This window comes from Spinacia oleracea, chromosome 2, assembly GCF_020520425.1.
Source record: "Spinacia oleracea cultivar Varoflay chromosome 2, BTI_SOV_V1, whole genome shotgun sequence".
In the NCBI taxonomy this organism is placed as follows: Eukaryota; Viridiplantae; Streptophyta; class Magnoliopsida; order Caryophyllales; family Amaranthaceae; genus Spinacia; species Spinacia oleracea.
This window is the reverse complement of record NC_079488.1, coordinates 17,956,252-17,980,599: the sequence shown is the minus strand read 5'-3', so window position 1 is coordinate 17,980,599 and position 24,348 is coordinate 17,956,252. Positions and strand designations below refer to the sequence as shown.

General features: G+C 33.6%; 4 protein-coding genes across 4 annotated transcripts; 1 reads left to right on the top strand and 3 right to left on the bottom strand.

Moving 5' to 3' along the window:
- The first annotated feature begins 1,762 nt into the window (after nucleotides 1-1,762).
- On the top strand, nucleotides 1,763-4,761 carry LOC110793062 (protein TIFY 10A). Its single transcript, XM_021997900.2, has 5 exons — nucleotides 1,763-2,100; nucleotides 2,207-2,324; nucleotides 3,421-3,749; nucleotides 3,883-3,940; nucleotides 4,346-4,761. Exons 1-5 carry the CDS (start codon nucleotides 1,962-1,964, stop codon nucleotides 4,473-4,475), a joined length of 774 nt encoding a protein of 257 aa, XP_021853592.1. The 5' UTR covers nucleotides 1,763-1,961; the 3' UTR covers nucleotides 4,476-4,761.
- Nucleotides 4,762-13,950: 9,189 nt separating this feature from the next.
- On the bottom strand, nucleotides 13,951-14,831 carry LOC110793061 (putative invertase inhibitor). The gene is made up of 2 exons (XM_021997899.2): nucleotides 14,492-14,831; nucleotides 13,951-14,305 (listed from the first exon to the last, which is right to left on the bottom strand). Exons 1-2 carry the CDS (start codon nucleotides 14,771-14,773, stop codon nucleotides 14,042-14,044), a joined length of 546 nt encoding a protein of 181 aa, XP_021853591.1. The 5' UTR covers nucleotides 14,774-14,831; the 3' UTR covers nucleotides 13,951-14,041.
- A 423-nt stretch (nucleotides 14,832-15,254) lies between these two features.
- Nucleotides 15,255-16,277, bottom strand: LOC130466807 (putative invertase inhibitor). The gene has a single exon (XM_056835391.1). It carries the CDS (start codon nucleotides 15,985-15,987, stop codon nucleotides 15,424-15,426), a length of 564 nt encoding a protein of 187 aa, XP_056691369.1. The 5' UTR covers nucleotides 15,988-16,277; the 3' UTR covers nucleotides 15,255-15,423.
- Nucleotides 16,278-23,287: 7,010 nt separating this feature from the next.
- Nucleotides 23,288-23,857, bottom strand: LOC110793064 (putative invertase inhibitor). The gene has a single exon (XM_021997901.2). It carries the CDS (start codon nucleotides 23,855-23,857, stop codon nucleotides 23,288-23,290), a length of 570 nt encoding a protein of 189 aa, XP_021853593.2.
- Between the last annotated feature and the right edge of the window lie 491 nt (nucleotides 23,858-24,348).

The window sequence follows — 24,348 nt, the reverse complement described above, 5'->3', positions numbered from 1 at the left end:
TCGTCTCAATAAGCATTTTTAAAATATTACTTCGTATTTTATAAATTACAATCTTTTCAAATACTCTAAATTACATAATTAAAAATATTAATACATATTGATTTTAACATCCCACGTTAGTACATTTTTATAATGTTTTTTACATCATTCTTTATACTTTTACCGCACAACATTTTACAATTTCCACTCCATTATTCTTATTTTTTTTTTTTTTTTTACACTCACCTGTATTTTTCATATTTTTCTTACTTTATCCATTATTTATTGTATTCATATATTTTTTCGCCACATACTCTTCCTTCATTATCTTAATATTTTTGTAAATAATAAAATATAAACATAATTTAAAATAGAGACAATAGTATTCAAGTATGTTTCCACCCGATCCTCCACCCTAGAGCTGTCAAAACAGGTCATCGGGTCGGGTTTGGGTCGGGTCATCTCGGGTCTCGGGTCATGATCAGATCGGGTCGTGTCGGGTCAATATTTCATTCGGGTTGAGTTCGGGTTCGGTCGGGTCGATTTCAGGTCGGGTCATATCTGGTTTTTTCCTATCCCGGGTTCAGGTCGGGTTCGGGTCGGGTTACATTTCGGTCAGGTTTGATTTCAGGTTCAGGTCTTATCTGGTCGGGTTTAAGTCGGTTTGTAGCAGATAATTTCGGGTTCGGGTCTTATCGAGTCGGGTTTATGTCGGTTTGCAACACAGTTATTTTCGGGTTCGTGTCTTAGTTTGGATCGGATAATAATCAGATCAAATAGAATTCAGATCGGGTCACTCTCAAGGACGGGTCAAACTCGGGTGTGATAATTAACCTATACATTTTAATTATTTTATATTCTAAAAAATTTTGTTTAACTTATTTTAGAGTTAAATTTTTCAATATCTAGCAATAAATAATTAAAATAGATTTATCAATGTAGTTAATATTTGGTCGTGTCATTGATAACTCGGGTAAATCGGGTAGCGGGTTGTCACAAGTCGGGTCAATAGCAGGTTTCATCGAGTTACAATCGGTTTTGGGTTGACATCGGGTCGGGTATCGAATCGGGTTCGGGTCATTGTTCGGTCGGGTCAGTTTGGTTATCGGTCATTTTCGGGTCGGGTGTCGGGTTCGGGTTCGGGTGTTACAAAATCGGGTTAAAATCGATTATCGGTTTTTTCGGGTCGGGTACAGATCGGGTTTCGAGTTACCTATTTTACCGTAATTTCGGGTCATGATCGGTTACGGGTCGGTTCAGATCGGGTCAGTTTTTAACAGCTCTACTCCACCCACGAAATGTTGTAAATAGAAAATGCCGGAAAAAATGGTCCAATTTTCCAAACCATCACAAATTTATAAAATAACTAAAATAAAATAAAATAAAATATCCTTGCTTCTTTTGACAAAAGTATATTTCCCATCAACAAAGAATATATTACTCGAAAAAATTGGTTAAACACTCCTTTTAGTAAACGGAAAATTAGATTCTCCGTTACGGAGCACTTAACAGTTAACCACCACTTAACCGGAGTTTATGGCAACGTTAGAAATAACGCAACATAACCAAGGACCTTTCTCGAACAAATAAAAAACCTTACCTTAATTAATTAATTATTAATTCAATCAACTGTTCCAAATTTTCACCATTTTTTTAAGATTCCCATAAATTAAAAACAACACGTGTTTATTTTCCCCCAACCAACCAAACAACTGTACACCTCCTTTTTTTTTATAAAATCAAAAATAATTTAAATTAAATTTACCACTCATTTATAAAAAGGTCACCCGCCTCCCTTCTTTCTTCTTCTCCCACCTCCTTTTCATTTTCTCTCTCCTCCATTTTTATTCCTCGTGGCTAAATCTAAGCAACCCATCAAATATTCTTCTTCAACTCTTTAAAATCTCCAATATTTTTCGATTCTTTGTTAAATATTTTGTTATTGGGGTTTAACGATTTGATTGAATTCGTAATCGGAAAGTATGTCTAGCTCGTCGGTGATTGGTGATTCCGGTAGATTTCCCGGCCAAAAGATGAGTTTCTCGCAGACTTGTAACCTTCTCAGCCAGTATGTTAAGGAGAAACGCGCTCAAGGTGTTACTGGAAACATCGAGTCCCGAGGTATAGATCTATTATTATCTAAAATAAATTAAAACCCCAACTGTGTTTATATCATGTGCTTTTTTTTTGAGGGATTGATTTTGATTTATTTTCTGGGTTTTTATAGGACCAACTTCAACGATGAATTTGTTCCCTGTGAGTGGGAAACATGCAGCTGAAGATTCAAATGTTTGTGCTGGGAAAACAATCAATCTCTTTCCTCAGCTTTCTGGGTTTAATTCAAGGTAACGCCAAGTGTTTCCTCTTCTTGGTATTTTTCAATTTCCCTTAAGTAGTAAACGTCCTATTTTGTTTTTGTTACGCAATTACTATTATTTTGTACATATAACGTGTGTGTGATAATGTTATTGTTGCTTCACGTGATTGAAATCATGGAGCTATAAACTTTGGAGTTGTAATTAAGTAAGTTTTTGACTAATATGGAATTAGGATAAAGATACGGTAGATTTTAAGTTTAAGGGATTGTTAAACTATTTTATTTTGTTGTTCATAGCCTAAAATAAATTAATTTAATTACTAGTCAATTGATTTGTTGAATTTTTCATGCAATTTTGTTGGTGGTAAGAAGATATTAAATTACTAATCAATTGATTTGTCGAATTTTTCATGAAAATTTGTTCGTGGTGAGAAATTGATTGATGGGGTCCCCAAAATTTTAGGATAGGGGTAAGGTAATATGGTTGCATGAGGAAAATGGGTTATGTACTTTGGTTGCATTATAGAGCCTCCTCATTTATTGAAGTTGTTTTTTTTTACCCCCCTTTGATTAGTTTGAGGGTAATTTTTGTCTTTTGTTTAGTTTGAGAGGTCTTTGATGGGAGAGTTTTTCACATGTTTAACATGGCCTCGAGGTTGCGCTTAACCCGTGAATCCGTCACCACATGGAATTGGTTTTCAGATGGAACCTCGTAATCGTGTTTATACCAAAGCACTGTTTGGTTTGGCGTAAAACGTTTTCATTGTTTTTCTTTGAAAAACACAATTTCAAACTAGTTTTCTCTCGTGTGGGTTCCTTTCAAAAAAAATTAGTAGAAAAAGGAAAAGGAGAGAAGATTGATGGGAAAAGAAAGAGGGAGGTAAGGAAGAAAAGTGGAAAAGTGGTTACGCGTTATTTGATTCTTGTTAACTAGAGATAACCTAAAAGTTGGTATATTTAGGAGCCAAAAAGCCCACACCATGAATGATTCTTCCAACCATAAGTTCGATTTGTTGAAGCTTGTGTTAATTTTTGTTTTGTTTGGTCAATGGTTTCCCACTTTTGTTCAATCTTTCCTACACGGGAAAATCTGTTTCTAATATGTTTTACTCGTCGAATTTCAGCGTGAACAAGCGTGCTAACCCCGAGCCTCCGACTCCCCAAATGACCATCTTCTATGGAGGGCAAGTCTTGGTCTTTAATGACTTGCCGACTGACAAGGCAAAAGAAGTCATGGACCTAGCTTGTAGCTTTGAAGCTAGCCTCAAGAAGAGGAAAGTCGAACCTACCAGTTCGAGTCCCCCTAGCCCGGTTGCAGCCCCTGTTCCTGCCCAAAACCCCAAACCAACCCTGAATCAGACCCTGATTCCAACCCAGAAATCAAACCAGAACTTGACTGTTGCTCCAAAATTTGTGAAGAACGTCATACCAGCTACCGTGCCTAATGTTTCTGGTAATTATTCTGTGCATGTTGAACTGTAATGACTTGTATTAAGGGGGTATTGTTATCTGTCTTTTGTTGGGTTTTCTGAACTATTATTATCAATCTTTTGTTTATGTAAACCACGCTTGTTTCAAACCTGCAGATCTGCCTATTGCTAGGAAGGCCTCACTCCACCGTTTCCTCGAGAAGAGAAAAGATAGGTAAGGGGTTCACTTTATTGGAGGTTTCATGTTTCTTTTCCTTTGAGTTAGGTAATAAGGATACATGTTGTAAAATTGTTGTTCACTTTGAGAATTGTTTGCTAAGAAACTGATTACAGTTTTGTAGAAACCCAAAGAACTCGAAACACATGACATAGTACCAATACTTCGGCCTTGTTCGGTTCACCTGATCTGGTCTGATTGTTCTAGTTTCTGGTCTGGCCTAAATGTTTTACATGAGTGTTTTTTGCCTTTTCTTTTCTGGTCGGGTCGGGTCTGGTCTGATTTGCTCAAGCAGTAAGAATAAGGTGATGAGAATAAAGCTTAAGCAACCATTACAATTTCGCTTGTATATAGTGGATTCTTAACAAGTATCTGATTTTGTTTATGTTTGACATTGAACAGGCTTGTGGGCAAACTCCCCGCGGAAATTCCAAATGGAAGCCCGGCAAAGCCCCTAGAGGGTAAGGCAGCGTGGCTCGGACTGAATTCTGTGCCAGTGTTTCAGATGCAGAAGCCGCAGCAGCAATCCTAGTAGTTATAGTATCATGTTATTTATGTATACTATAGGGCATTATATATATAATATGATGAAGATGATATAACCAATGAGCTTATTATTGTTATTAATTGTAGTGTTTAATTATTTATTTATGTAATTTGGGGTTGTTTTGGTTATTCGAAGCCCCAGTTTTTTAAGTTTAAGTTAGAGCTGACATTTTTGTGAACCTTTCTAGCTTATGTAATTATTTTAAGCTAGTCCAAGTTCATTTCTCAGTTGAAATGAATATAGTATATGATATATATTTGTTCTGGTATTATATTCTATAATGTCGTTTTCGAGTTTTTTATTCGATGTTGTAGAGGTAGAGCTAGTGGAATCGAACTTGAGCTGTCAATGGGTGATTTTGAGGACCATCCATTATCTGTTTTTTAGATACATCAAACATCAGTCATAAATTGAGGTTCGATAAGGTGACTTGGTTTGTATAACCAAGATCTACATCACATATTCCAATCCCTACCAAGGGGATTGATTCGTGATAGGGGCAGTTTGGGAAGAGGTTGACCGGTGTGAGGATTTGATGCAGTTGGGTGCATTCTTCTTACCTTTTGGAAAAAAATATATTCCCACTGTATTGTATATTACTCGGATCAGATACTCATATCGGACACGGTACTCGTCTTAGTGTCCGACACGACATTACATGATTTAATTATTAAATGAATGTCGAAATGTACATATTCATACCCGAACGTGTATTTGAGGTAGAATGAAGAGTCGGGTAATAAAGCTGCTACTCCTTTGCCTTTCTTGGTAGGTTTATTCTCTCCATTTCTCAATCAATCCTTTTTTTTTAATAAGTGTAGAAAAAGAAACGGGTATTATTGTACTAGTATTATTATCTTCCTTAAGTCTTATATGTGACCAGCCACATCCACACCATCAACTTGATGGTGTGGCATGTTCACACTTATAAATAAGTCCAGCTCGTTTAAAGTACAGAAAATAAAGTAACATCAGCATAGAAAATAAAGTAAAATCAGTATACACAAAGAAACTCTAACATGAAATTGAAGAAAACTTAATAAAACAAGAAAAACAACAACAAATACAATATATAAGTAACACCAACATTGAAAGTCAAATAACACCAGTCTATACAAAGAACCTCTAACATTAAATTGAAGAAACTGCAATAACTAAAAGTAACATCAGCATAAAAAGTCAAGTAACATCAGTTTATATAAGGAACATCGAACATGAAATTCAAGAAACTACAGTAAAACAAGAAAACAACGAATAAGTAACATAATCATAGAAAGTCAACTAACACCGGTCTATACAAGGAACCTCTAACATGAAACTGCAGTAAAACAGAAAAAGTAACAACGAATTCAATATATAAGTAACACCAGCATAGAAAATCAAGTAACACCCATCAATAACTTTCTTCATATTAGTTGTGCGTGTCACACCATCAAGTTGATGGTGTGGCTGGTCACACATGAGACACGATGTATTATCTTATTCCCTCCATTCCTTAATTATCTGACTTTGAACAAGCGCGGAAAAGAAACGAAGATTTGGAGCATGACGCCGTACTAAAATTTGGAGTACTAGTCACAAAGATATACTTAGTATTGATCTAACATACCAATGATAAAGGGAGCAAGAAGTTCCCGAGGTTTTCCTAGATTCTTTTTAGTTTATTGATTCTCGTCTATTATTCATGAATGAGAATTTATTTTTTAGGGTTATAATAATTGGTAAAATGATCTGGATTTATACGGGTTAACTCGTCGATCGGAATAATTTGTGTGCCGATTGCGAATGGCTCTATTTGGAAAGAGCGAAAACATCAAAAAGCGATGCTCACGTCAAGCTAGAAAACTTGGAGTACGAGATGTGTTTTAGAATGCAAAATCGTGTGATCATAACAATGATGTATTTTCTCTAAATCTCGAATATACAGATCTACTTTTTTTATTGTAGATACCGCATAATTGATTATTAATGATACGAAGTAATGTTTTTCTCCGTATTTTTTTTCTTTTAAAAATTAAATCATTCCGCTCTTCATAATAATATCTCAAAGTATGTTGTTATAGGTGTAAGTTAGATTGAGAATAATATTTTCTTTAATTAGCTAGAATTAGAGTTCAGTTGAATCAAATTCGGGGAGTGAGCTCGGAGATCCCTCTCCAATGCCTAGCTTAGCAATTGATATTGGGAATGACAAAATGATACTCCCTCCGTCCCAAAATTATAGTCATGTTTGATTACACGCTCCGATTCCTTAGCTTGTTGGAAGGGCGCTTTCCCGGAGCTTATTCCAGGTGCGAATGCAGTAGATGGGGATCATAAGACCAGGGCCTGGATCTGCTTACCCAAAAGCACGGGTTTTAAGAAAAGTAAAATATAGTATATGAGAAAGTGGAAAAGTGGAATATAATGAAAGAGAAAGTGTAAAACGCGGAATATAGTGTATGAAAAAGTGAGAAAGTGTACATGAAAGTAGAAAAGTGGAATATAGTGTATGAGAAACTGAGAAAAATAATATCCAATTAAGAAAACAAGACAATAATCAGGATAAAAATCAGGAAATTTAGGATGCCCAAATAAAAATCAGGACAATAATTTTGGAACAGAAGGAATATAAGTAAATGAATTATAGCATGTGAATTTAACATGTGAATATAGAGGAGCTAAAAAATATAGCGTCCATTAGTTGGTTTACACATGGCGCTACCGCGTAGGCTGATGCTGATTTGGAGATATGCATTGTTTCTTCTAAGGAATGTCTTAAACCTCCCCTGAATTCTAAGTAGTTAGTTGTATGTTTGGTTAAATAGAGGAGGAATAAATGAGATAATAATACTCCGTCATTTACATAGATATGATTATATGAAACATGTTATATAGGCATTCAATTATTTGCCTTCGATGCGTAGCATTGCAGCATTACCATGTTAATCCATGATGTGTACTTAATATTTGGTCTCCCGTCGAACTCAGAGCCTAAGCGGTACCTAGCAATAGCCATGCCGATATCTACGTGAACGATTTACGCAAGTACGAGTACTCGTACGATTGTTCAATGACATAGAGTTTACTCAAGTGTTAACCGACTTTATGTTGCTTAAGAAATGTTTCGAGTAGCGATTTTATTTTAAAATGTGTAAAATTGTGGAGATATGAGAATTATTTAATTTTAACATGTTTGGTAATTTAAATAGAACAAGGGAAATGAAATATTGTGGAAATCAACTACGGAATAGTTGTGTTTTGCCTGTTTTATTTTTTACACTTTTTTCCCTTGATAGTGATGGAAAAACCGTGGAAAATCATAGAAAACAAATTTAAACAAGGGGAAAATGTGTATACTAAACAAATTAACAAGTACTTCGTATTAATTTAACATGATTCTACTTTTTTGAAGTATAGATTTTGGTGTGAACCTTAGTGAAATGATTTATCTTGAAGTATAGATTTTGGTGTGAACCTTAGTGAAATGATTTATCTCTTAGGATGCGTTCTTTTCGCAAATACTTCCTCCTTTTATTTTTTTTTAGATTACACAATTGTATTCTTATATAATACAATTTGACTATCAATTGTGATTTATACATAAGAAAAAATATAGCCTTGTGTGGTTTTGTTATAATCGTCTCATCGTATAGTTTTATAATATTAAATTTTTATAATTTTACTCATTAATAATTAAAGATATTAGTCAATGGAAATTACTCCGCAGTAAAGTTGAGAAAATAAACTTATTAAACATAATTACAACATATATAGAACCGTACCAGAGCTGAAATTTATATTTTGTAAGATGAACAGAACTCGCGAGCTTATACACAGTTACATTTGACTATTTTGGATACAAATATACAACACTTTTCCAACATAACTTCTCCATTACCTAGTTAACCACGACAACACATAAACTTAAAGTAACATTAATAATTCACACCAAAACTATACTAAATAAACATCGTGCATCATGCGGGTTAAAAACTTTTTGCTTCACTATCATTCAATTTTGATCTACGGAGTACTAACACAAAGAATACTAGTATAGGAATACACAAGCACACAACTTTTAGGCTGCGTTCTATTCACCTGGTTTCCACTTATTTTTCCTAAACTTATATTATCTGTACTTAACTGAACTTATCTGAACTTATCAAAACTTATTTTAGTTATAAATTATACTTGGCCAACCCTTATTTTTCCTGAACTTATCTTATCTGAACTTATCTGAACTTATTTTTCCTGAAATAAGTGAAAATAAGGTGAACAGAACAGGGCCTTATGTGATTACGATATTAGATTTTGGTGATATTGAATTCGGGCCCCGCCAACCCGACAAGGCATGTGAGCTCCATACATGTACATGCAAATGGATTTAATAAGAGCAAGTGGTAACCAACCCCTCATAATTTTTGACGTTTTCGTTTTTTGGAAAAAATATCAATTTAATATTGGATTGAAATGTCTAATTGAGAACGTGACAATTAAAAACTTAAAAAAGGATTATTTCTCCATTGTTGACCAATTAATGCTAATAATAAGAATAGTAACTTTTTCACACGCAATGACCTACTCCTCTGCTTTGGTCGTGACTACTTTTCCTCCCTTTAATTATTTTTAGTGGTCCAAACTAGTGTGAATTTTATATTTAACTATGAATAAATATGAAAAGGAAAAACATAGAGTAATATTTTCTACAATCTTTAATACTCGTTTGAATCTTTTATCCTACTCAATTGCCTTTTATATCTTACAATAAAAATTACATTAATATCAATATGTAGAAGAAAGTAATACACAAATGGAACCTAAAATGTGTGGCATAAGATTTTAATCCGGACAATAATACAAAGATTTGAATTTTACGCTTATCAATGCCTAAATTTAAAATCAAGATATCTAACTATATACCACATATGTATTACTATATTAGTACAATTAAAAAGTTAGTTAACTTAAAAGTTACATATTGAGACTAATCCAACGATAATTTGTATAATAACAATCATTAATCCAACAATAATTTGTATAATAACAATCGTTTATATATTCTCTGTTCTTTTTACTTGATTATGACACGCAGGTTTGAAGAATGGAATAGAGAAGGTAAATGAACCATTTAATAATTTTTTTTATACACTAAGATGAGTGAATTGGAACTTTATGGTATTTTAATTTTTATTAAGTGCTGTTTACATTCTCTAATATCTTGCTCAAATTACGTGCCAAAAGGACTATTACGAGTCAATTAAAAAAAACAAAAGAAGTATATATGACTACTCGGCATTTGTTAATATTTGAAGTCGATCAACTTAATGTGTAAACAATACATAAGTAAGATCGTTGAAAGTATTAAAAACACATGAAAAGTATATTATTTAGATGATAAATCTATCCGAAACCAGTGGCGTATCCAGGATTTTTACTTAGGGTATGCAATTATGAAGTCCAAAAATTAATGGTTGTTTAAAAGTTCTTAAAAAGTACTACAGAGAGGAATAAAGAGCAAAAAGAAAATTAAAATCAATTTATGCTTATAGTTTGGTTCAAACACGGATCACTTGGCTCATAAGTATTGAATATCACGTTTAACCATCAAACCGAATCAATTCTATGATGCATAACTGCTTCAAAATATGTTTAATTTGATGCAATCAGGGTATGCAGGTGCACACCCTTGGTGTATGCTAGTTCCGCCCCTGTCTGCAACAATCATATGAGGATTGAGGAGAGACGGGCAAATGGACCACGTGTTACCTAGCTTGTCAACAAGGGAATTCAAAGTTGAGACTTCAAAATTAAAAAGGTCATGTTATCCTCCCCTTATTTTCGTTAATCCAGATTGATTTTTAATGTTAAATTTTATATTCAATAATTCATTATTATATCGATACGTTGCATGTACTTACCGATTTTTATTCATTAAAATTTAGAACTAATGTTTACTAGAATTGTTTTTAAGACGAAGAGAATACTTTAAAACGAAGAGAATATAACGTTAATATTTAACTAAATTTATTTTTGCCGAAAACATTTAATTTTTCTGAATGTGTTTAAATATGTTGAGAAGAAAGTCTAAGTGATGCCCACATCCACTAGAGTACTAGACCAATGAACTAAACTTGATATTTTATTTATTAAACAATAATACTTTATCAAAAAAAAAATATTCCTAGCAAATATGCACTCTTGAATACTTATTTTACAATATTCATTAGGCCATTAATTAGCCCATAGTTCCAAACATGTTGAGTTGTTTTCGTAGTGGAATTTGATCTTTTCTGGCTAAAGTGAATAATCACCAACAAATTTATTGTATCACATTGGTGGGGATATAACTTATTACTAAAAATTTCACCTTTAAGGAAAAGTCCCATGTAAATTAGCAGATAATGTTTTTTTTACAAAAATTGTACTACGAGTACAATTTATAAAGACAAGTACGGAGTATAAAATGACACGTGGAGAGAATCCTAATACGATTAAGGGGCATCGTACAAATTGACGTTATAATAGAGGCAAGAAAATTAAATAAGAACGTAAATAAAAAGTCTAGAAATTTAACGTAGTTTACTAACAATATATTAGCTACATCCATAAAAAGAACCCGAAAAGCTTTATTTATTTTTTTTATTTTTTTTTGGGTGCAAATGAGCCACAAGGGCGGGGATGAGAATCGATCCAAAGATCACCGGAACCCGAAAAGCTTTATTGATAGAGGAGTACAAATTACAGTAAACCACTAAAGTTATGACCTAAAGAATTTATATTGTACTTTGTACTTTGTAAACAGATGTATAAAATACTCAGAAATTAGGATCAAACAAATAATCCTGCCCAAAATAACAGATATCGTGATCCCTTGTGCTGGTTGTTCGAAGGAAAATGTAACCGATTCAAGACATATTTTAACAACATACTTCATCAGTTTGTTTTTACTCGCAATATTTGTTGCTTTCACGCATTCCTATGCACAACTTTGATAATTTACACTGACTATCTTAAATACTCTTTATGCAAAAATTATAAAAAGTTGATATTTTAAAAATACGTATTGAGACGAAGCTAAAAATCCCACATGAATATGTTTTATCTTACATTATAAACCACCACTAATAGTCAAAATAGATTATGTGAAAAATATAAAAAGTCCAAAGTTACGAGTATTTAAAACGGAGAAAGTATAAGATATGTCACATATCCAAATCACCAAACCTTTCCTCTCACATTTGTAATACGAAGCATGTAATAACATTGTGGTTCATTACTTGAGTCACTTGACAACTTTCGCAAATTTGTTATGTGGATCATAGGGCAAACCCGGCCTTAAACCAGCCCAAATTTATGGCCGTTTGGGTGTAACGACCGGGTTGAACTTAACAGGCTTTTCCGGCCAAATGGGCCGGTTCACTAGACCGGGCTCATCGTTTTTTATAGCCTATAATCAAGTTATACAATGTTTTAGGATCTATATTGAATGGTCTCACTTCAAGTTGTGTTATATGGTCCATGGACCATTGAACGAGTTTCTCTTCACTGTTGTTGGGCCTGACCTCTCATCATCAATGCATGGGGAACTTGAGATCATGAGCTTTACATATCTTGAGCAAATCATATATTTTATCCCGTCCTTAAATACCTGCAACAGTTTGATTTTTGCACTATTAATACATTGTCTTTGCCCAATTCTTTTTTACTAATATATAAAATTAAATGTTATTATGTAATAGGTTAACTCCGCCTGTGAGGGCATTCACTTGTGAGTATCGCGTATGCGGCATTCACTGCCGGTCCCAAGCCCAGATAAAGGAGGAGGGTTGCGGTAGGTTGGTGGCGTTCAACAATAAAACTAAGTCACATATCATGACATGAATCGTTATTATGTAATATATTGTTTGATTAGTAAGATATACATTTTTCAAATATCAAATTTTTTAAGTTTTTACTAAATATTACTTCCTCCGTCTTTTAATACTCGCAACGTTTGTTAGTTTCACGCATGCCAATGCACAACTTTGATCATTTATATCTTAAATTCTCTTTATGCAAAAATTATAAAAAGTTGATATTTTGAAAATATACATTGAGACGAATCTAACAAGATCCCACATGACTATGTTTTATCTTATATAAAAAGCACTAAGAATAGTCAAAGTAGATTATATGAATAGTGGCAAAAGTCCAAACGTTGCGAGTATTAAAAGACGGAGGAAGTATGTAATTGCATGTAGTTACGGTCAAACTAGTGTCATGACAAGTGTGTCAGTTAAATTGTTACAAGTAATCAAGAACTAAGAGAGTATTACGTACTTATAAATATTAATTCGAAAAAATTAGAAAAGCGTGAAAAATAAACTCGCTCAATTACTATTAAGTATTAACACCAAAAATAGTAAAACAGGATATATAAATAGTGTAAAAGTTTACTCGGTTATTGGTTGCACCACAAAAATAAAACGGAGCAATGGAAGTACAAGTTTCATACTTTGCTTCATCCGAGTTCCAAATATAATCTCTAAAACAAATTGATGTTTACTTGATTACTTGATACATCAAGTAATAATGATTCGAAGAGTACTAAACTCAAAGGAAAGTTAAAAAAAAAAAAGAGACATGAAAATCATTCTCAAAGATTAGACAATAACGTTTATTATACTTCACTCTTTACTACAATTACTTGATGATAAGCACCCTAAAGTTATTGCTGTTTGACTCAACAAAGAAATAATTTGAATGATTATATTTCTCTCTACTATTAAAATGTTTGATAAAAGCAAGGATCGGGATTCTCTCCGTTAACTTGATGGATCGTTAATGGGGATTAATGACGTCTTATGTGGGACATATTAGCTACTTGTTTTTAGAGCTGATAATCTTGTCGGGTCGTGTTCGTGTTTGCCTGTTTGATCCCATATCGATTTTGTGTTATCAAAATTATCCAACTATGTAAAAACTATGATAACAAATTGCATAGTACTTCCTCAAATTGCAATACAAATATCACTATTCATACACCAACTATGTCTATATTTTTACTTATTTCTATAAAATAAATGTTATCAAGTAAAATGTCGTTTAATTGATTTTATTTTAAATTTTCATAATTGTAGTTAAAGTTGTATTTTGGCAAACGTGATAGTCAAAGTGTTACGACTTTTTTGAAACAGGTCATATTCGTTCCATGTTGTTTCGACTTCATGTTTTCCATAGAGGCGGATCTGGAACGGTTTATATAGGGTGGCCCGTAATTTTTTTTAAGCAATCTAATATAGAATACATACAATTGTATTCAAAATTTAGGGCGGTCGAAATTAAAATTACATTACAAAATATTTCGGTCGGGGGCCAGGCCCACCCCAGCCATAGGAAACTCCGCCCCTGGTTTTCCCTTCAGTAATTTTGTGTTCTTCGTGTCGTGTCGATTTCAGTTGTGTTTTCATGTCGCGCGTACCAGAGACTGCGACTCTAGTTTTCTTGTAAAAATATATTTCAACTCTCTGAATGTAGTTGAACAATGATCTAATATCTCACAACAATCTTGTCTATAAAATCCATATAATTTATTCAGAAGAATGAAAATTCAAAACGTTCATAATAGAAAGTGCAACAGCTGACAACTGAAAAATGCGATCATTCCTTTGTGTCAAAGGAGAGACACCAAGATCTTCAAACCCTTGTTCACAAGTTGTTGCAGCCTCCATCACAGAGCTAACTTTCTCATTAGCATCGACAAATCGCTTAGCTCGATAATCCGTTGTCGCCTCCCTAAGCGTAGGGAGTGAATCCGAGTAAAGCTCCAAGCAATCCTTCAACGCGGTCATGGACTTATGTTATACCAGAAACAAGAAAGATTATTGTCAATAACGTAAATAAAGAACCAAAGATTAAAAATAGTTCACTACAACATAGAAGAAGAGAGAAAAGTTTTATTGATCTCGATGAGGAGTACAGATTACAGACTTTAATTTGGTTATGACCTAGCTAAAGTGTATATAGTACTCTCTACCTACCTTCTTCTTCTCCTGCAAGAGTTGTCTTATTGTACACCTGGTGTCCGTAACGTTATGTTTGATTAACGTTATTGACATTAGGCCCAAACGGGTTATGTTAGCACAACGGCTAGCCGGGGCTGATTGGAGGGCATAGACACAAAATTTGTAGTTGATGTTTGGGTCGTTCTTCGACGAGTTTTTGCATGTTTGGTTGATGAGATTAGTCGCTCCGGTAGCGACGACGACGAAGAGGAGGAAGAGAGAGAAGAAGAGGGTGTTGGGAGAATTCATGGTTTTCATGAGAATGTTTTTGTGTTAAGTGTGATTGTCATGTTTAGAAGTGGTTTTCATGAGGGTGTTATAAAGGGTGCTATAATTTAAGAACTATTGGCGTTTTTGGTTGCTTTTGGTAGCGTGAATAATGCTCCTGTATAGAAGTTAGGAAGCCCAAATTATTGGTTTGTACTTTATACAATTGTAAGGCAAGAGTCCAAAAGACACGAGCCCATTAAGAGGACCAATAACGTCCATTATTTCATAAGTACCTTTAGGGCTCTCTAATTGCGTTATCGGCAGGGGCGGGTCGGATATAATCGGTTCGGCTATAATCAGATAATGTTTCGTGTGGGGTCATTGTGCTCATGCGATTGGATGTGTGATTCCTTTTTTCCCGGGTCACTTAGATTTTTGTCGGACGTTGGTTGGATCAGGTTAGTTTTTGACAGGTCTATTCATGACATAAGAACGTACTAAATTGATATTTCGAAAACACGTATCAAAATGAATATAACAAGTTCAATTTAAGAAAATCCAATTAATATCATTTCACACTACAAATATTCAATATATCACATTCGAGTCATCCCGACCGCCTTTTACCTACTTTGTTAATTCCCGTGTCTCTCCGTGCAATATTTTAGGAACAGAGAAAGTATCCGATTAAATTATAATTACGAGGTCTTGTTAACCGATTTCATGATGTAAAGGGCTAAAGAACACAAATTAGAAGCATTATCATTCTGTTTTGTCAAAGGATTAGAAGATCCAACTCCAAGATCTTGAAACCCTTCTTCACAAGTACCAACAGAAGTCATAACCGAGCTAACTTTACTATTTGCATCGTTGAGTCGATTAGCCATAAAATCTTTTGTTGCTTCATCAATCGTCGAGCTCGACTCGACGTACAAATCCGAGCAATCGGCTAACACGGCTTTCGTGTTCGGATCAATGGCCTTATCATTGTTCTTAAGGAGAGTTTGTATCATAGAAGTTGTTTTACTTACATTGTTTTTCACTAAGGTAAGGGAGACTTTTCCTAGGCATGTAAGACCATTGGTACAAGATTTTGTTGTAGGGTAACTTTTTAGGGCATTGACGCAGAAGTTATAGTCTATTTTTTTGTTATTTTTTGATGCTTCTTTACATGTTTTTGTGACGAGATCTTCGTACGAAAAAGCTTTCGTAGAGAGGAGGAGGAGGAGGAGAAGGGAGAAGATGGTGGAAGGAGAACTCATTGCAAAATTATGGATGTTTTGTTATGATCAAATTATTATGGGAATAATATGGTTTTTATAATTTTTTTGGATTGTTTTTGGGTTAATGAAAGGATTGAGGGGGTGATAGACATTTATAAGGGATTGTGGAGAAAGTTGTTGCTAATTATTGGAAATCTCTGGCGGATCCAGTAATTTAGGAATGAGGCCGGCCACGAATACAAAAAATGTTTACTTCTTAATCCAAGTAAGTATACCTTTTTGCGGCGAAAAAAAATGTTTACCTTTGTGCATATTCAAATTCTGTTAATGATGCCTAGACTGTGAAAAATATAATTGTTTAATGTCTTTTATGACTTTCTACACTCAATAAATGATGTAATTAATCCGTTTTTAGGTGCTTTGAATCAACACCATAGAATAAAATAAAAATAATTTGTGGTTACACTTTTTCACAATGGTGACTTGATTTTTAAGTTATCGGTTGTACCTTCACTACATATGCTAAATTGCTAATAATACACATCGAAGACAAGAGTAGTCCCTATTTTGTGCCGTCAAAAATTAAAAAAAGGAAGCACAATAATAGTAACTTAATGTACAAAACGGAATGATGAATGATCCTATTTGAAAAATAATACTTGTAATTCGTATAAACAAAATCCTCAAAACCATGAAATGATCACTTCGGTGAAAATGGGAGGGACAAAAACAATAATCGTACTACAATTGCTGAAATAGTTGTAAATAAAAAAAATGAAATGGTAAGGGAGAGTCGGCCTAAACATGATACTCAAAACATCTGAAACAATGTAAACAAAAAGTAAAAAGAAGAAAAAAAAAAATACACGAAAAGATTAGGTCTGTCAAGACTATGACCTAACTTATCAGAAAGGAGAAAATAAGAAAATTTACGAAAAGTCTTGGTGGCTATCCATTAAATGCATGTCTAAGCAACCTTATTTGCCAATGAAATGGATATATGGAACTCATATATGTACAATGTTGAAAATAAATTTCATTATCTTAGTTATTGACATCCTTCTCTGGACAATTTAAGGGTAATCCTAATTTTTAAGTACATAATATATTTTATAAACATATGTCACATGCTACTCATGTGACTTTTAATGATACAAGTATTTAAAAAAAAAAAAAAACTTTTTTAACCTCTTTCTTAATTTTTTTTTTATAGAATTCGTCTGGGTGAATCTTGAACGATTTAAGTAGAGACTAGGAATTCGGGATGGCAATCACATCCGAATCTGAACCGAGTCCGAGCCGATCTGAAGGAAAAAATCCGATCCGAATCCGAGAAAAAATAGTCCGAAACCGAATCCGAATCCGATAAAAAACATCCGAACCCGAATGGATATGGATCCGATATGGAGTCTGCAGAGACTCCGATCCGAATCCGACCCGAGTCCAAATCCAAGTCCAAATCAAACACGTAATTATTTCAAACTGTATTATTTTTCGTACATAACCTTTCTTAAAGAGGACGTTCCTAATTTATTCTAATATATTTAATTAAAGCGCATATATTTGTAAATTATTAATTTATTTGAAACTCATTAGATTTTAGTAAATGAGAAATATGATTTCTAATTTATTTTAAAATTAAGAAATATAAGTTCTATGTAAGTAAAGTTAACGCATGATTCGGATTTGGATATGGATTTGGATATGGATGCAGTTTTTTGAGTCCGAATTTTAAATGGATTTGGATATGGATATGGATATGAATATGGATGCAATTTTGGAGTCCGAATTTTAAATGGATTTGGATATGGATGCAATTTTAGAGTCCGAATTTTAAATGGATCGGATTTGGAGTTTACTACATCCGATCCGAATCCAATCCATTGCCATCCCTATTAGAAATCATTAGAAAAATATACAATTGAACTCGGAGGGTTTAGCCTCCTTACTCCCTTAGGCCATAGAGAAGATCCATAAAAGTTCTAATCAAAAGGCAGCAAAGTCTTATACAAGACGGACTTATAGAAACTGATTGTACTACCCAATCGACTCAATCGATTTTATGCATCCTAACTTTGTAGTTTTTGGGCATACTATTAGTGCCTCATAACATAACATAACATAAGTAATACTTCGTATAAGATGATTTCACACAATACTCACTCCTGATGGCTAAGTCTATTTAATTCTAAACGTAGTAAAATACTGAAGCAAAATATTTAAATTTTCAATATTCTAAATAAACACAACTTTCACAACAAAATTGAACCAACGGTAGTATTTAAATTGTACGTAGTACAATTGAATGTATGTATAACTAAAATATATAATAAAATATTATTGAATCACAAATTCTTATAAACGACCTGTCTGATAGTTTACTAATTGTCTAACAATCCACGTGTCATGTCATCCATATACTCCAGAGCAAGCTTGAAAGGGAAAACACTCTCATAGAATGTAACATCACAAGAGACAAAAACCTCTTTAGTCTCCAAATTATAAACTCGCCATCCTTTCTTATCATGTGGATACCCTAAAAATATACCGTATTGTCCACGAGACAGGCCGTTGGCCTTATTATGGGCATAACACAAACACCCGAACACCTTCAATCGAGAATACGAAGGATCCGGAGCAACCCCAAACAATTTCTCGTACGGAGTCAAACCATCAAGAACGGTTGAGGGAGTACGATTTATCAAATACGAGGCAGTAATAACACATTCCCCCCAAAACTCCATAGGAAGATTCGCTTCAAAACGAATAGCCTTTGCAACATCCATGACATGCTGGTGTTTCCGTTCCACCCTACCATTTTTCTCTGCACGTCGTTGTCGTGTAGTTTGATGAATGATCTCATGTTCAGTATAAAATTGTTTCAAGGAGGTAAACTCGGGTTCACTATCACTTCTAAGGATCTTAACCCGTTTATCGAATTTGGTCTTAGCATACCTAACAAAACTTCTAAGAAGAGAAGGTAACTCATTTTTATCAACCATGAGTTGAACCCAAACAAAGCAGCTAAAATCATCCACAATAGCAAGAAAGTAACGTGCACCCGTTAAAGTAGATGTACGATAAGCACCCCAAATTTCACAATGTATCACGTCAAAAAAGTCGTTACTAACCGGTAACGGTAACGGAGAGCGGGTTTGTTTAGCAGTAACAGACACAACCCTTGCCGATCTCGTCGATTCCGCCATTATGGATTCCGCTGTTACAGTCGTTTGTACCGCTTTATAGTGGTAGAGTCCACCACGGCGTTCGCCGATTCCGATAACGTTCCCTGACAAGCCGTCATACAGAACGCACTGATTCGACGAAAAAGAGACCGTACAATTCGTGTCGTTAATAAGACTGCTAATTGATATCAAATTTTTGGAAAAATCAGGAACAAAGAGAACACTGCGGAGTATAAGGTCGGGAGATAAACGAACAGTCCCTTCTTTTGTGGCCGGTTTCTTAACACCGTTAGGGAGAATAACTTGTGTATTGTAGATATCGTGGACGTTCGATAACAGCGTTAAAGTTCCCGTTATATGACGAGAAGCACCACTATCCAATATCCATACGACGTCGTCTTTGTAAGGTTGAGCTTTTTTCATAGTGTTGTTGTAGGATTCAAAATTCGAGTTAATTTGAACGACGGTGATTGAGATCAACGAACTCTGCAATTTGGACTAATTACCTCCGATTTTAGGTTTTCACTTCGAATTTCTGTGATATGAGTTGCAATTTATAATGTCTTTAAAATAAGTTAGTCTCCTAATTGTGTTAGGTTTTTGTTTATTCTTCTAATTATGTTAGGTTTTTTTGTTAATTCTTCTAATTATGTTAGGTTTTTGTTTATTCTAAATTAAGTTGATTATTCAAGACTTTTCATTGGTTCTCTCTTCGATCTCCGTACAATTGCACTAAAATAAAATTCCTATTTTATGATGTGTATTACGTCCGAGGTTGCTCAAGTATAAACCTACGCGTTATAAGTAAATAGTAACAAAGAAAATTCATACTACTGTGTTCTATTACACCTCAAATTAAACTCATGAGAAATCGCAAACTCAATGAGGTAAGTAAGAACGGGAAAACCAATTGCTTGTTGGTTTAGTGGTGATTGAGGCTGAACTTGGTAGGAAGAATTCGTGTTTTATAACCCACAACAACAATTGAGAGGAGACTGGAACCTACCCATTCAAAACTCGCCCCGAATCCGGATTAGTCCCAAATGTGAACCGAGGGGTACAAAAAAAAAAAAAAAAAAAGGGAAAGAATTAAAAAAAATAGTGGTCTTATATTAAAAGAGGAAATGTTGTAAGTATTTAAAAACTAGATTAGATCCCGTGCACGCACGGATTTTGATAAATTTTTTCACAAAATATTTAACAGAATATCTCCCAAACTACTGCATAGTTATAACATTTTTAACATACTCGTTTAAATTTATTAATCTAATATGCATATTTAAAATGCTAATATGGTAATTTGACCAAAATATTGAGTGATATATTTTCCATTATATTAATATAGCGATTTGACTAAAATATTACCAATTTAGAATAATTATTATTACGCCGTATCTATTATTGCCATAATTTATAAACTAAATTTTGTTTCCATACATAAATATTTTTTAAAAAAGGTAGAAAATAAATATAAAATCAAACAGATATATTTTTTTGGGAAAATGTTTTTGGCGGGAAAAATCGCACCAGGAATTAACACGTGTCATTCTTGGTGTCTCTTTTAGTATATAGTAATAGACAAGTGAAAAAGACAAGTGGGGCAAACGGAGTATTAAAAAACGGAAGGAATAACAATGAAGGCAAATTTGTTAAAAAGTACCTTTTATAATCCAAATTTTGCGAGAAAGGACCTTATATTTTTTTTTTGTGAAATAACACCTTAATGTAAATTTTTTTTGCTAGAAAGGACCTTATATATAAAAAATTGTTAAATCACACATTAATGTATTTTTTTTTGCGAAAGACAACCAAAAGTAAATTTCCGGCATTGACTTAGCTTTACCGGCCATTGACTTGCACGTGAGAAGCACGTGTGACATTATTTTGCTAATTACACCCAATTTCCTCCAAAATTTTAAGCTTTAAAACCTAAAGTTAAAAAAAACGAAATAAAATCAAGTTTGAAAATTCAAGAGTCGGGAAAATCGTTGTCTTTAGCCAACGTAAGCCACACGTGCTGCTCACGTGCAAGTTAATGGCCGGAAAAACTCAGTCAATGCCGGAAACTTCCCTTAGGTCCTTTCTCGCAAAAAAAAAATACTTAAAGGTGTGTTTTCACAGAAAATATTATATAAGGTCCTTTCTCGCAAAATTTGAGTTATAAAAGGTCCTTTTTGGCAAATTTGCCAACCATGAATAGGGTAACATTTTTGCATGAATTTAATTGTATGATTTAGTTTTTTTTCTTTATTACTTAACCATTTGTTAAATTTTAGTTATGAAATACGAAGTATATGATATGAGTCCATAAGACATCTTGAATTCTTGATGTTGCAATTTGGTTTTGTAAAGATGAAGAGTCGGATGGGCCGTATCCTCTTTCAAGGCCCAGATTACAAATTTACAAGCCCAATTACAAAATATGGTCACTCGAGGATTCTGATTTCTCAACCTTTAGCGTAGAAGATGGATTACAACATAAACTTAAATGAAAGTGTTAAATGTGCTTTGAAGTTGATGAATGTGCATGAAATTTATACATGCGCATTCATATGCAAATAAGAAATACACCTCCGTATTTTAAAAAGAGATATATTTTCTTTAAAAGGTCGTATTTATACCAGAGATGCACTTTTTTTTTTCTGACAAATCTTGATCCTCATTTCCAATTATATTAATATTTCTCTATTTCTTGTGGTCCCCACACTTACTCACATCCTCCTTTTACTATAATAAACTAGTCTTATATGCACGCGATGCGTGCGAGATTACATATTATCTCTATTCTATAGTACAGTAGTACTACGTATCGCTCTTACTTCGTACCACCTCTAATGCGCCCTTATTAGAAAATAAACTTTCTCTCTCTGATTTGTATATTTTGATTATGAACGACTCGAGGGACGGCTACCATCGAAAAGAAAGAAAAGTTAACAGCGAGATTAAATGTGATCAACCAATATATAAAAAAATGAACCATATAGATTTTTTACGTTCTTTTTGTTTGACAACCGAATACGAAGTACAATATTAGAAGCTCTCACAATATCAAATGGGGATTGTAAAATAAAATTGTGTAAAATCATGCATGAAGCTTTAATTTTTCGAATATTTGTCTTCCGACCCTTTTCAATTTAAATTTGACTGATAGATTATATTTATATTTTGTGTATTATTCTCTATATCATATTTAGCCATATATATTATTGGACGATATTCCTTTATTGATGAGAATGACATAAGTCAACATATATACAATAATACAAACTAATCTACGTAATTATAGGCTATAACTTAGGTAACGGCTAATCACCTATCTAATTACATGAGATACAGAAGGATTACAAATCCTCACATATTTACATTAACGAGTATATTTATGGGGCATTTTCATTAATAGTTAGGCTTAAATAACATAGAGGGTGGTTTAGTAAAATTCTTAGGGGACACCAAAAGCGTAATTACGAAAATAACCCTCCCTCTTGGCTTATATAATAGAGATAATTCTCTCACTACCACACATTCATCTTATTTTAATAAATTCAACTCACTCTTCTAAAACTAAGTGTCAATCAAAGTGTATCTCTTTTTAAAAATAAGGAGGGAGTAGACTAATATTAGGCGAGTCCATTTCAATTCGAATAGTTTTAATCAGGCCAGTTTCACTAAGTCTAGCAAGTTACTAAAGGCCGGTTCGATATTACGGCCAATTATCAGTTTTTAATTAATTTATTTTTATTTTAGAAGTCATATGATTAGATTGAATTATAATAATAATAAAAAAACAGTCATACTTATAATAAATATGTTGCTTTTAAAAGCTGACAACAAAAAACTGAAAACAAAAAGTATATCAAACGGGGGCGTAATATATGGAGTAAACAAACAGAGTAACTCAAAAGTCAATTCCTATATGAATCCCAACAATATATAAGCTGGCCCTTATGAAAAACTGAAAATTATTCATTGTTCAATTTGTCGAATTATAATTACATGAATGCTACTAGAGTTATACAATACCAATTCTACTCTATTACAAACGCAAATACAAATTCTTCTTAACCACCTACTGACAATTTACTAATTGTCAGACCATATGCCACATCACTCTTTCCCACCAAGCCAATAATAATTACAAACAGAAAGGGAAAAATTTAGTAAAGCATACATATAATGCTAAGTGCAATAGCAGATAATTGAAAGGTATCATTATTATGCTTAGTCAAAGGAGAACCAACACCAACATCTTTAAAACCATCTTCACAAGTAGTTGAAGCTTCCATAACTGAGCTTAATTTCACATTAGCACCATTAAGTCTTCTAGCCCTATAATCTCTTGCTACTTCTCTTATTGTAAACATCGAATTCGAGTAAAGTTGTAAGCAATCTTCCAATCCAGATTTCGTGCAATTATCCACCTTGTTGTTCTCTAACAAGGTTTGTACCAAAAAAGTTGTACTATTAACATTGTGTTTAACAAGGTTAATGGAGATTAAGCCTAAACGGGTCAGGTTAGCGTTGAGACTGGAGGGCGCGGTTTGAAAGGCGTTGATGCAGAAGTTGTAGTTGATGTTTGGGTCACTTATTGATGAAGTCATGCATGTTTGGTTGATTAGATTAGTGGATTCGACGGCGGTGGTGACGGTTGTGGTGGCGGCAAGGAGGAGGAGGAGGAGGAGGGAAAGAGGGAGGAGAGTGGGAATGGAGGAAAGAATAATAATCATGGTTGTTATTTGAGGTAGGGACTTATTGAACGTTAGAGTTGAGGAAGTGATATAGATGATCTTATTAGTAGTGGAAGGGAAAAGGATGAAACTAACTTTTTGTACGTTGGAAAAAGATTGAGTAGAGTCGTTGAGAAAAGGAAAATGGTGTATTATTGCAAGTAAATTTTTCTAGCTTTACTTTAAGCATAATGATGATGAAAAGATAGGTTTGAAATCCTCCAGTCAATAGTTTATGACATTGTTAGTATACTCGATCCTTTTGTAATTAATAATCCAACCTTTGTCCGGTTTTCTTTAATTAAGCCTACCTATGCGATATTTCTAAATAATCCAACCTTTATGACCCAACTACTATTATTAAGTTTGGATGACCGGTTACCTGCTACAAAGTCAAGGAAAATTTGTAATTATTAATCCAACCTTTGCTCGATTTTCTTTAATTAAGCCTACCTATGCGATATTTCTAAATAATCCAACCTTTATGACCC